The sequence below is a fragment of the Mirounga leonina genome, unplaced genomic scaffold, assembly GCF_011800145.1.
Source record: "Mirounga leonina isolate KUSES-001 unplaced genomic scaffold, KU_Mleo_1.0 Mir_454, whole genome shotgun sequence".
Classification (NCBI taxonomy): Eukaryota; Metazoa; Chordata; class Mammalia; order Carnivora; family Phocidae; genus Mirounga; species Mirounga leonina.
In genome coordinates, this window is record NW_023270763.1 from 4,466,992 (window position 1) to 4,481,000 (window position 14,009).

A 14,009-nucleotide genomic window follows, 5' to 3' on the forward strand; every position below is an offset into this window, starting at 1 on the left:
TCTCATGCCTCACTTCTAGCCCAGGGGAGCTCAGTGTCATCATTTCCTTCCCAAAACTAGTAAATGAGAACTCAAAGCAGATAGCTTCCATCGTGTGGAATGACAAAAACAGAGGGAAGCAGACAGACTCGCAGGGCCGTCAGGGTGGAGGGGATAAAGTCAGCAGTGTTTCTGTTAAGACAAGTGCCTAAAATTGTATTCAAACTTCTTACCCCACCACTGCAGACCCACAAGGAAACCACTGCCGCTCAAAACATTGACTATGTTTTAAAAATAGTCCATAAAGTCTATAAAACTGTTTAGAAAAAAATTTATTTGAACATATGAAAGGAAAATTTAGACCCCAATAAAACAGAGGAGCTCTTGGGCCGGACGGGCGGTCCTCGAGTGGCCCCTGCCCCGCTCCCTGCCCAGCCCACCCCGGGCCCCAGCTTCGAGCTCACGGAGCTCCCAGGGACACCGGGTGGCAGGGCCGTCACATTCCCGTGCACAGACGCTGAAGGGACTTGCAAATGCTGCTCATCGCAGCTCTGCTCGGGGCAGCACGGGCTCCTGGCGCGTCTGAAACGACCCACAGACACCGGCCGGTGGAATAGGCGACTCGGCAGGACGCCCACGTGGCTGGGCGGGCGCCTTCCATCCTTCCTTCCATGCCTCCCATCTGGACTTCTGCGATCGTGACCCGGCGGGGAGGGCCCCTGGGCTGCGACGCGGCGCAGCTCCCGCACCAAGACAGTCCCGCCGGGGACGGGGGGCCGCCGGCTGCCCCCGAAAGGTCCTCTTCGATGGGGCGGCTCCCCCCTTCTCTGGAAGGCTTCCTCCGGCCCGGGCAGAGGGCACGCTGCCCCTCGGCGGCACCGGGGCCGGCCTAGCGGATGGGCCTGAACGGGAAGCTCATGCCCGACATGAATGTGTGCCCCGGGTGCGTGGGCAGGGCGGGGTGGGCCGGCACGGCCCCGTAGCCCAGCGGGGGCGTGTGGATGTGAGGGTAGAAGCCGGGGGGCAGCGCCGCGTGGGGTGCCTGTTGCACGGGGCCCGAGATCACCAGCTGGAGCAGGCTGCGAATACAAGGACAAGGGTGAGGCGCACGGCGGCTGGGCGGGCCTGTCCCCTCGTGGATGCGGTGCCCCCGGAAGGGAGAGGGGGCCTGGGCACGGCCGAGGCCTCACACATGCACAGCGACAGGCACCGATGCAGGCACAGAACACGGAGGTTTCCAGAGGGGGAAATCTGTCAACTTGGGGCAGATGGGGGTGGCTTGTTGGGGGGGGGACCGAGCAGAAGGTGACCTGGAGGGCGCCTGGGTGGCTCAGTCGGTTAAGCGACTGCCTTCGGCTCAGGTCATGGTCCCAGGGTCCTGGGATCGAGTCCCACATCGGGCTCCCGGCTCAGCAGGGAGCCTGCTTCTCCCTCACACTCTGCCCCTCCCTGCTCCTTGTGCTTGCTGTCTCTCAAGCAAATAAATATTTTTTTAAAAGAATACAGTAGGGTGCCTGGGTGGCTCAGTTGGTTAAGCGACTGCCTTCGGCTCAGGTCATGATCCCAGGGTCCTGGGATCAAGTCCCACATCGGGCTCCCGGCTCAGCGGGGAGCCTGCTTCTCCCTCTGACCCTCTCCTTTCTCATGCTGTTTCTCTCTCACTCACTCTCTAATGAATAAATAAATAAAATCTTAAAAAAAAAAAAAAAAAAAAGAAGGTGACCTGGAGGTGGCAGGATTGAGACCGGCCAGAGACAGAGGGGCCGGCAGTAGGAAAAGTAGGATCCTGCAGGTGACAATTCGAGGGGAGGGAACTGAGGAAACCACAGGGCAGGGGCCCAAGGCTGGGCAGGGACAGGACTGCGGAGGGGGGTCTGCAGCAGGGCTTAGAGTCCACGGAAGCTCTGGGCACAGCCTCAGCATCTGTGGCCTGGGTTCAGCCCCAGCTACCTACGCTTGAGAGGGTTATGACCTTGCACACGGCAAGCACACAGCAGCTCAGTGTTCTCAACCTCACTCGTCATGACAGTCCCAACTGAACTGCAAGCACAGCCACATGAAAGCAGGCCTTTCGGAGACTCTGACATGAGCATGGGATGGGCCCCGCCCTCAGCATGACCCAGGCCCAGACCCAGCCCTTACCCACCTTTAGGGGCCACCCCCCTCCCTCTCTGCAGAGCTCCCAATCCTCCTGCTTACTTGCTCCTTCACTTCTGGGATGAGAGCCTTCTGCAGCCACACTGCAGCCCTACGCATCACACCCAGGGTCTCCGCAGGAGGACCCCGTCACTCCTTCGCCAACTCCCTTCCACCCACGACCACCCCAAGCCCTGGGAGCCATGCGCCCCCTCGGGCCTGTTCTCTCCTGCCTGTGGCTCAGGACCCATCCACGGCCTCAGCCTTCCCCCTGGAATCCCTTTCGGTTTCCAATACTGGTCCCTTCCGAGACTCCCTGAAGAGTTCCTCTGATTGGTCCCATCCTCTCCAACCCCACATTCCCTCCCAGCGAGATCGGCAGATTCCTAATTTCCCCACCACCACGAGCTTCCCAGGCCTTAGCTGGCCCACATCCTGCAGTCAACCCCAAATACCCAATCATGCCCTAATCAGAGAAACTTCTGCCCTCTCTTCTTCAGGACAGAGGCCTCCTTTCCCAGCCCTGCCTCTCCCCTTTCCTCCCTGAGGACAGACCAGCTCTGCTCGTGCTCTCCAGCCACACCCCAGGGTCTCTGCAGTGTCTAAGCTGGTCTCTCCACACCACCAAATCTGCCTGCCAAGGCCCTGTTCACGCCCATCACTCAACCTGAGGACTTCCTCATCCCATGAGGCCACACCTTCCCTGCACATGGCCCTGCTTGACCCAGGAACAATCCCAGGCCAGTTTGCCCTGGCTACTGTCAGCCACCCACCTGGAGCTCTGAGAGCGGGGGCTAAGTCTTCTGCAGACTGACGCTAACCCCCTCCCAGCCCCTGAGTAGAAAGTCTGGTGCTCAGAGCCCACAGGAAGGGCTCAGAAAGTAAACCGAAGGCACGAAGAAAGCTGGTGGCCTGAAGCTCTTCGGAGCCCCTTTTCATTTATATTACCACTTTTTTATAACTTGGGGTGAGAAAGTCACTCAAAATAAGCAAACAGAGAAATAAATCTAAGGAGGGTATTACAGAAACAAAATTTAAGTCATGTAAGTTTGGCTGAATCCGCATACCCTGCCAGAGATAAAAGGGGTTTCGAGAAGTTTCCAGTCTAGGGACACCTGGGTGGCTCAGTCGTTAAGCGTCTGCCTTTGGCTCAGGTCATGGTCCCAGGGTCCTGGGATCAAGCGCCGCATCGGGCTCCCTGCTCCGCAGGAAGCCTGCTTCTCCCTCTCCCACTCCCCCTGCTTGTGTTCCCTCCCTCGCTGTCTCTCTCACTCTCAAATAAAATCTTAAAAAAAAAAAAAAAGGTTCCAGTCTATTCAGAAAGATAATTAACAGAAAAGAGACTATCAGAAGTCAAAGAAGTTTTCCAAGTGGCTCCGCGTCTGGTCTTTCCCCACGTTGCTGCCAGGCTGCCCCTGGGAGGCCGGGTTTCAGGACGCACAGGTCAGGAGGACAGGGCCCAGCTTAGGCTGTGAAGACGTTCCACTGGGACTCCAATGCGGACCCCTGGTCGTAATGCTAAGACGAGAAAGGCCTTAGACCCTATACTGCTCTGAAACATTACATGTTAGGTAACAGCTGTGCACAGAACAGGGAAATGGTACAGAGAGATTATTGCAAAAGGAGCAGAAAAATGCCAACTTAGTAACTATGTCCTGAGATGCCAGGGAATTTTTCTAGAGCCCATGGGGGAAAAAAAGAAAAAAAAAAAAGGGACAGTGTGGGCTCCTGAGGGGCAGGTGGCCCTCTGGACAAGCTGTCCATTCTGCTGACAGGATACGTCAAGCGGGACCATTATGTTCCACCAGGAGCCAGCACACTCCACCTATTTGGTTTCCGGATCGGCCCAGATACCCGCCGAAGCTGCCCTCCCGCCGCAGGGCCCGGCGCCAAGATCCCCAACCGTCCTTGGGCTGCAGCTACTCTCACGTCAGCCCGTGGGCCGGCATCCGGCCGCTTCTCTGGCCTCAGGTGATGCGCGGTATCAGCCTGCCACACATGCCCAGACTCGCCGGCCCTGGCAGAGGCGGCGGGCCAGGCCCTGGGCAGCTGTGGGCTCACCCTCTGCCCACTGCCTGCCAACGCCAGCCCTGGAGCCCCAGCCCCTCTGTCCCCGATAAAGGCCAATGTGAGCCTCAGAAGAAAGGAGAGTGTTAGAAATCCTACCAACTTCACTCCACTGTTTCCTGTCCCTGTGCACACTAGGAGGGGGTTCTGCGCTCACCTACACTTTCTCCCTTAGTGGCCACAGTCGCTATTTGGAGTGGATACATAATTTCTGTCCTTCTGATGTATCACTCCTAATTTACTAAGTATCCGCACGCTTCTGGACCACGAGGTTGCTTCTGGTATTTTGCTACTAATAATACTACATTTGCCTGAAACGTTTCCGCACACACAGCTTTTGCTTCTTAGAGTCCGTGAAATTAATCAGATTAAGTGACATTCCTACGTTATGACAATAATAGTAAGCGGAACAGCAGCTAATACTTCTTAGATACTTGCTACACACCAAGTATGCACCAAAAACACAAGAACGCTGTTCCAAGCACTTTGTGTTTTTACTCCCGTCCTCACAAAAATCCTGTAAGGGGTGGGGGCAGGAGAGGCAGGGGGACGTGAGGCAGGTACGATTATTTTCTCGATTTTACAGACAAAACAAGGCAGTGGAAGATCAGGAACGTGCCCAGGGTTATACAGAGAGCAAGCAGCCAGCCCGGACCTTTCCCCAGGAGCCGTGTGACCACACAGCCCTGCCCTTCACCACTGTTCGCACTGCTTCTCCCAAATGATGACAATAAGCACCATTTACGCTCAGAGTCCCGCGTGCCAGGGACCAGGACCTCATTTAATCCTCACTACGACCCTGTGACACGGACGAATAATCCCCCCAGCTGTACCAGGGAGGAAACCGAGGCTCAGAGACAGGAGAAGCGACTGCCCAAGCATCACGGAAAACCGGTGAGAATCATGCTCAGAACCCACTCAGTGCTGCCACCCATCGGCAAAGCCTGACGGACACACGCTGTGCCCTAGGGCCGCGGCTCGGCAGGATTTCCCAAAGGGCTGCGCCACCCCCACTGTCACCCACAATGTGTGTGCACGAACGTCAGAAGTCACCCCGAACCATGTGTGCTAATTTAGCGAGTGACTAAATGACTCTGAGCTGATTCTGGTTTCTTCCCTGCACTCCCAGACAATATGGCCACACCTCTTCGATTTACTCTCCCCTTGGGCTTTCTGATCATGTGGGTCACGCTATCCTATCCCCAACTTACGATCAGGTCCTGAGGGGGCTCCTTACATACAGAAGCTCTAAACCCTGCAGCCCAAATCTCCCCAAGGAGGCCAGGATAAGGGGTCCACCCCCAGCCCAGCCCAGCCCCAAGTCTTTGAGAGCACTTACTTATTATGGGGCAGCCTGGAGCACAAGGTTCTCAGGTCATCTGAAATCAAGGAGATACATAGTAAGGAACAGACTGGAAACAACAAGGTGAAACGTTCCCTGAGTCCTTCTCAAGGATGCCGGCAAGACGGCGATAGCATCTTAACTACATTTTCCTAGCGTCACTTAGAAACTGCGTTCTCTCTTCCTTCGATTCTTGCTTTAACTAGGCCCCAAACGGAATACATGACTCAGGAAGGGAGGGAGGTCTATCGGCCACTTGTCAGATGGCTGGGAAAGGGCCAGGGGCAGGGCTCCCGCTGAGCGGATCAGCTGCCCAAGGCACTAAGTGGGAAACGCACCACAGTGACGACCGCCTGGGGCCACAGGCGACGTCTTCAAGCCCACAGTCCCTAAACCAGCACAGGTGTTACTGGACACGGGGAGCCCTCCAGCACTGAAGTGCAGGCGAATCACGGACCTGGAAACAGGTGCTGGGAACGCTTCAAGCACGTGAACCTGTGCACTGTGTTGTGTAACTTATGCCTCAGTAAAAAAGGGCTGCAGGAAAAAAAAAAGATTCTCTACGAGGAAAGATGGTGAAGAGTCCCTGGTCCCGGGCAAAGCAGCCGGGAGACGCAAGACATCACGGCTGGTGCTCTACCTGGGTCCGCTCTGCGACTTCACCCTGGTCCCGTGCTAAGAGGAAAGAGGTCGTAAAAGAGCAGAGAACAGCTATTCGTCGGGGACTCCCTGCTTTCCTTCGGGCGGTGGCGGCAGCCCCGCCCCCGGGAGGGCCCGGGCCAGGGAGTCACCCACCTCTCGTGCACAGCAGTGCCCCGGAGGCCATGGCCACCTGCAGGGCCTGCGCCAGCCGGTCCAGAGAGAGCTCGATCTCCTGGGAGGCGTTGAGGGGGTTCAGTTCATCTGCCAACCTGTTGATCTCCTCTACCAGCGGGACCATGTGGTCAAACAGGATGAGGCCCAGGCGCCCATAGAGATTCTTCTCGGTTAAGTGCACCTGGAGCATCATGAGGACCTGCAGGACGCTGAGGTGGAGTTTCGAGTATAGGAGGTGGGAGTCTCTGTCCATCCCTCCCGAGTCCTTTGTAACTTTGGTAGTGACGTGGCCATTAGACAGCGAGGGCTTCTTCTTCCTTTTATAAGCCAGAGGGGCCTTCACACACCAGCAGATCAATCCAGTGAGCGGGGTGAGCTCTAAAAATCCTATTGGGAGATTGGTTGCAATCGGAGTATTTAAAAAAGTGATGAGAATCAACCTCGGGTCCTCAAAAATCCAGCTGACAATCATTTCAAGCAAGTCCAACGGTGGGATGAGGTCATCTGCCAACAAAGACGCTTTAAGTCAGATGTTGTTTGTAGCCCCAGTGACGTAAGTGGATGGCGGAGAGATGGACCCCCCTATGGGCACAGTACTCGGCACCTGACATTCAGACTACGTGCTCTGCTTATCTATTTTCTGTCCCCTTTCTGAGAACATCCCCTCTGTCAGGGCTGGGGCTCCTGTCTTAGTCAGTGATTCTCCCCAGAGCCAGGACTGTTTGGCCACGGTAGGGTTCGAAAACATTTTTTTTTTAAAGATTTTTTATTTATTTATTTGAGAGAGAGAGAATGAGAGACAGCGAGCACATGAGAGGGGGGAGGGTCAGAGGGAGAAGCAGACTCCCCGCTGAGCAGGGAGCCCAGTGCGGGACTCGATCCCGGGACTCCAGGATCATGACCTGAGCCGAAGGCAGTCGCTTAATCAACTGAGCCACCCAGGCGCCCTCGAAAACATATTTGTTAAATCAACAATTCCCTAGAACTCCACCTCGCCTTGAGGTTTGTCCCCTGGGTCAATTTAAATAAATTCCCACACTCTTTATGTCCCAAACTGCCACACCTCAGACTCTCCCAGAGAGTAGGGTCTGTTCCTCTGGTGGTGTTCCCTCTGTGGCCCAATGACAGCTACTGTGGCCTTCACAGAGCAGCTCAGGTGCTGTCAATGGTCAGTCGGCTGCCAAGAGCCATCTCAGCCCCAGATCTGGAATCTTTGTCTAAGCCTGACCTCCTGTGACCCTGGAGACCTGGCACATTCTACGGCCTGGACAGAGAACAATAAAAACAAATGTTGACGTTTATCTCAGGTTTACTACGTGCCAGGCTCTGGTCTAAATCCTTTACACAGATCAACTCACTCCTCCAACAACCCACCTGTTATCGGAAGGAGGCGGCACAGGGTGATATTAAGTCACGTCCCCAGGACTCATGAAAAGTGTGTGGTGGGCCCACATGTGGCCCCAGAGGGCCTGGCTCTGAAGCACTCGGCTGCACTGCCCCCCGGAACTGGCACACAACGCCCTGAAGTTGTCTACGAGCGTGGGAGTGGGTCCCCGGCCTCCTGTCCCTGGGGCTGTGCAGCCCTCAGCTCACAGAGAGCTAAGGATAAAGGGACCCCTTCCGGGATGCTGAAGCCAGAGCCATCACGAGACAGGAGTGTGGGGTGAGTGAGACATGTGTGGGTGGAGGCTCCTCTTTCTCCAGAGACATGGCCCTTCTTCCCTGAGATCGTGCCTACCTACTGACCGGGTGTTCGACTGCGCCCTGCCCTTCTGTTGTAAACGAGGACAACGGTAGGTAGCTGCTGTCGTCCATGATCTTCACTTGGCAAAATACACGGTGGGGGACCCCACGTCTGGCCCCTCGAGCCCCCTGAGGGGTTTCTGTCTGAGGAATGCCAGTCTCACACCCGCACGTCCAGAACACCGCCCTCTCAGCCGTCCCCCTCCACACACACACATCTGGGCAGAGGTGTCTCCAAGAGCTGGAAAGCCGCATGGGCCCGGTGTACAGGGAGCGCGTGTGCTTGAGCGAATCACCTCCACGACCTTCCTACTCCAAGACCCAAGTTCTCTGCACCATTTGGGCAAGAGAAGGTTCTGTCTCCTGAGGTGAGCTGCTTCCGTCTTGTGACTTTGGAGGCACAGACTCCCCAGGAATGCTGTCACCAAGAGATCAGTCACCATCCTGACTGTGGACGCCAGCTCCGCCTCCAGGGCTACCACCAGGCGCCCACTGACCTCCCCATCTCCAAACTGACCAAGCTGGATATGTTAAAGATGCACAGCTTTTGGTACATCAATCATACCTCCATAAAGTGGTTGTAAAACAGTCACCAACACGTCAGACGGGCAAAGTGCCTTAAGAGAAAAACACCACGGCTCACATCCATTCTAGAATGCTGGCGGTATGCTCTGAACGTTACTGCCTTTCGCACACTGTTTAATCTGTCCCAGGGAATTGCCGTCCTTGTTCGTCTGGAATAACTGATGGCTTGGAAAAGCCACCTGATACTGTACAATGGGTTTAATGAAACCTTTCCTATGGGAAAACAGAAGGCCTGACTCCTGTCCCCAGCTAGGAACAGCTCTGAGGAAGCCTTTGCAGGAGAGCACCAGGGAACAGCCTACTCTAGCAGCAGGGCACCCACCACTCACAACACCTGCCTCCCAGCCCAGGGGCACACTGCCGGGACAGAAATGGTTTGAAAGTACATGCGCCTATGATAGGCACTTCAGTGTTCACGCTCTGTCCACGTAGACTTTCCTAACAGAACTGGAAAACTGGACGGCAGGGGAAAAAAGGTACAAATAAAAGGAGAATCAAATATAATCCCGGTGCCGCTGGACCGAACACAAATGGAAATGTTGCTGAAGGCTCTCCAGCTGCTGGTTTAGCTATCAGAGCAGAATAAGAGACCATCTGTCAGCCCTCTGAGCGGCAAGAGCTGAGGGCAAAGGAGGAGGAACCTGAAACAGAAGAGCAGGCTTGGAGTCCAGCTCTGCAGAAAAAGTGCTCACCACGGTGAGGCCCGAAACTTCCCCATGTGGAAATCCAGGACCAGGGCCCCTGCCCAGGGGCCGCACGGGCTGCGGGGCTCACACAAGGACACAGACGTGAAAGGACGCTATGTTCCACAAAGTGTGGTTTATCAATCCATGTTCCTTGGAACCCACCCCTGTGGGAGGCAAACAGGCAACAGAGCCTAGTGAGCGTGGGTCTGAGACTCCTGCTCTAATTCAACCAGAGCTGGTCAACCTGTATTGGTTTTCTTTATTCGGAGCCTTCATAAAATGATCTGACCAGAGGGCTCTGATGCTGGACAGGGGACAGGGGCTTCTCCCACTTGAAGTCAAATGCCATCTATTGGCTGCCCCGAGGACTTCGCCTGGCATCTTCCGAAGAAGCCTCAAAAGCGTCACCACGATAGAAGCGACATGCATGCCTCCTGGCGCAATGTGCCCAGGACACATCACCGCCTAGGCAGCATTGTTGCCAAAAATGTTTAACTTGAATCTTGAACAAGGAAACAATCAGATAAATCTAAATTGAGGGACATTCTGCAAAACAACGGGCCCAAGCTCTTCAAAAAACATCAATGTCCTAAGAGATATTTTTTTTAAATGCTTCATCTGTTCAAAATTTAAAAAGACCAAAGTGACATGACAACTATGTATAATGTAGAATCCCCAATGGGATCCTGAACTCTCCTGACCCTTCAAAGCGGGGGGAGGGAAAAGGCTATAAAAGATATTACTGAGACAGTTAAGGAAATATGAACATAGGCTATATAAGAAATAACAGAATTCCCTCGATATTTAATTTCTTAGGCGTGATAATGGTACCATGGGCTATGTAAAGGAAAGCTTTTTCTTGGGGGAGAGATACACGCTTAAGGACTTGGTACATGATGCTGGTAACAAACTCTCAAAAGTTCAGGAAAACCAAATACTTTGGAGTGTGTGTGTGAGAGGGGAAAAGGAAGAAAGTCAGAGAACATGGCAAGTGTTAACAGGGGGTGAATCTAGGTGAGAGTCTCCCAACTTATAACAGTCTCAAACCTTCCTGAAGTTTTGCTATTTTCCAAAATAAAAAATGAGGGATGAAAAAAGCAAGTCACGTCTGGGGAGAAACCACATCTTCCCCAGACATCAGATGCCAGCACTTTCAGGCTGCCTGCCACTCGGACCATCCCTGAGCGAGGCAAGTGGGAGGCACCAAGGAAAGCTCCCCTGCTGGCAAATTCCAGAAGTCCAGGTGGTCCCTTCCTTTCACTTTCAGCCTAAAAGAAAACACACATTTCAGAGAAAGAAAAAAAAAGGCCAAAGCGACCCCTGGGCATTTCGCCTGGGTGTTCAGTGGAAATAAAAGTGGCAGTCGCCTGAGCTGCTTTAACGGCCCGTCTGGAGTTTACCTGAGGATAGGTCATATAGCGCGGTGACGGAGGTGATGAGCTGGCAGCAGAATCGAGGGCTGGCACTGAGTATCTGCTTCAGCGTCTGCACGGATCCTGGCACCAGACAGCAGTAGTCATCCACGAGGGCCCTGGCTAACCTCACGCAGTAGACCACAGGCGTCCGCTGGAAAGAAGCCACAGTCCATGTAACTACAGGTGTCGTGAGCTAGCGGGTGACAACGACGTATGCATGGTGGAGACCATCGAGCTCGCAGCACCGCTCCCAAGAGGGGAAAAAGATGTTCGGAGCTCAGTCTGAAGCCGGACCGGGACAAACTAAAGCCCACAGGCCCAATCCATCCTGCCACCTGCTCTTTGCAAATAAACTTCTACTGATACATGCATCTGCTCAGCCCTTTGCTTACTGTGTAAGGCTGCTCCCTACACTGCAAGGGCAGAGGTGAATGCTTGTGATGGACTATATGATCTGCAGAACCTAAAGCATTTACTGTCTTGCCCTGCACAAAAAAGGCCTGCTGACTCTTGCTCTGAAGTTCACTTAGGAAAGGTAACTTCTGACTTCAGGCGACGAAATGACAACTTTTGTGACCCTCCAGGTGAGACTCCAAAGGCAGAAATGAGCAGCTGGTACCACTTTAAAGAGCTTGCGGAGAGTTTGTGAGCACTCCTGTGATTCTAGAGCAGCGCTTCCTCACTTCGCGATCCTACCCTTACAGGTTTCCATAATACTTTCAAATCCTACGTCACCACCCTCCCCTGCCTTTTTCCTTCCCACTCAGAGGCCAATCTGTAGCTACTGCCACATCCCACAGCTGCTCAGGATGCTCCAGTTCCAGGGCCCCAACGTGGTCTATAGGGGGGTGGAGGCTGGGGAGAACTGCAAGGAGACAGCAGGCCAGATTGTTCCCTCAGGCTGAAATCTGCCCCCACAACCTCCAACCAGTCATCCCCGCCTTCCCTAGTAGGAAGCTGCAGCCTCTCGCCCCGGTGTGGCAAATCCTGACTCAAACCACTAAGACTCTTTCCTGTCACTGACATCTGCCTTTGCTTTGCAAAAAGCCAGCACGACAGCATCAGGAGAGAGAAATGGGAAATTACGTGATGAATTACAAGATGCTAAGCCTGGCTTCACTAGGTGATCAAAGGAGAGTGGTAACTGTAACATTAAATACAACACACATGATCAATTCAGATGCCCCAGAAATCAGACTGGTGAGAATTAAGGTACAGATTCCACTGAGACTTACTTGAGTACCAGAGAGAGTAATATATTTTTTTCTAGTCAAATTTTGAGGATAAACAGATTTCAAGGAAAACATTTACATAAATTGGGGAAACAAACCCAACACCAAAGGCTTCGAGTACTTGAGAATGAAGCAGGTTTGTGAAACTGAATGTGGTAAATTGTTAGCTTAGTTGAGAATCATGTTAATCTGAATTCTGAGTTAATAATTACTGGATTATCAATTTTCTAAAACCTCTGAGTAACCGAAAAGCAAAACAAAATGAATCTTTCAAAATACCATTTGACACAAAATCTACTGCTATTCTTTGATATTTAAAAGCACTCTAGAAGGCTCTTACATCCATATCCATTAGAAGAGTCACAATCTTTATAATGTCACCCTGGAACAATGCAAAACAACTGACATGCTTACCGACCTAACTGTATAATTTAACTTACAGTGATCTTTAAAAAAATATATATATATATATGATCTTTAAAAAAATATCTATATCTATATCTATCTATCTTTGAGGCTGCATCACGCATAGCTGTTTTCAAAATACTACCTTATCATTTTCAACTAAGGAAAACGATTTTTGCTTGTCCTGGAGATGAAGACTTTTTTTTTTTTTCTTAAATTCATTTACCATTACAAACTACGGTTTTGTCAGGAATGGGTACTACCTGTATCTAAACGTAGGTGTAGGGTATTAGCATACAGGGTAGTGACATCAAGGAGGTAACACACAGAAAAGGCCTCTCCCGAAATCCAAATACGAGAAAATTCCTGACGCTAAACTCCCCTTCGGAGACTCAGGAGAAGGCTATTCCCAGAGAAGTACCTGGAGCCAGGAGGCTGCACACTCCAACACTGGGATTCGACACACAGCCACTGCCATGGACACCAGTTTTCCCAACAAGCTCATCCGGCTGTCATCAGCCTTGTTCCCTTGGGGGCTGAAAAGGGATGAGAAAATAATCTGCCGGACAGAGTCCTTGGTTTGCTCCTGGAAATAATTGCACATGATTTCAAGAAGCTGGAGCTCCTGAAGTGAATTCAACCTCTGTAAAACAAATCCAAGAGAAGCGGTAAGAAATTTAGCTTCAACGTGCACATTAATCCATACGGTAAGAAAACAGGAAATACCCTATTTTCTCCCCGGGAACCGTTCACCCCTCTAAAGCCCGGGTCCCAGGCGGAAGAACTCGGTTAATCCCAGGAAATGTCACTATCAGAATTGGACATCATCCTGGGGCACTCGGGGTGATGGCCTACTGCGGTGTGAGACTCGATTACGGGCCTTCAACGTCTCTCCCGGCAGCACCACCGAGACCTGGGCTGTCGCGCGCCCGGCACAGGCACACAGCTGAGCAATGCTCAGGAGGCCAGAGCAGGTGGACCGGGGCTGCTGCGAAGGAGCGCGGCCAAGGGCGAGAAGCGAGCCGCGGATGGCAAGGGGGTCTGTGGTTGGCCAACGCCTGTCACCGCGAGGGGCGGAAAAGGAGCGGGAGTTTCCTCCTGGCGGACGCGGGCATCCCGGCCGCCGCCGCACCTTGGGCTGCGCGCCGCGCTCCTTGGGCACCTGGAACACGAACTCCTCGAGCAGCTCCACGGGGCCCTTGTCCACGATGGGCAGCGGCGCGCTCTGCAGCTGGCTGCTGAAGTAGATGTCCAGGTGGTACAGCACCTCCTTGGCGGCGCTCAGCGCGTCGCGGCGCAGCAGCGAGTGGCGGATGTCGCTCATGGTGCGGCCGCTGCGGCCCGGGGCGCTCGGGGCGCGTCGGCACTTCCGCCCCGGGCCCCGCGGGCGCGCCCGCCGCCGCCGCCGAGACAAAGAGGCCGCGACCCGGCCTCCGCCCGCCGCCCCCGGCGCCCGCCCGCCCGCCGCTCCCGCTCTGGCCTGCTCAGGGGGCCATCCGCGCCACCGCCGGCCAGCGGGCGCCCGGCTGTGCGACTGCGGCGCCACCGAAGGCAGCGGGAGCCCGACGCCGCGGACCGGAACGGCGGCGGAACGCGGAGCGCG

General features: G+C 54.0%; 1 protein-coding gene across 1 annotated transcript; it reads right to left on the reverse strand.

Moving 5' to 3' along the window:
• Positions 1–293: 293 nt before the first annotated feature.
• On the reverse strand, positions 294–13,796 carry CUNH7orf26 (chromosome unknown C7orf26 homolog). The gene is made up of 6 exons (XM_034988332.1): positions 13,539–13,796; positions 12,828–13,049; positions 10,755–10,920; positions 6,320–6,844; positions 5,522–5,561; positions 294–1,058 (listed from the first exon to the last, which is right to left on the reverse strand). The coding sequence occupies exons 1-6, from the start codon at positions 13,728–13,730 to the stop codon at positions 869–871; spliced, it is 1,335 nt and encodes a 444-aa protein (XP_034844223.1). The 5' UTR covers positions 13,731–13,796; the 3' UTR covers positions 294–868.
• Positions 13,797–14,009: the final 213 nt, after the last annotated feature.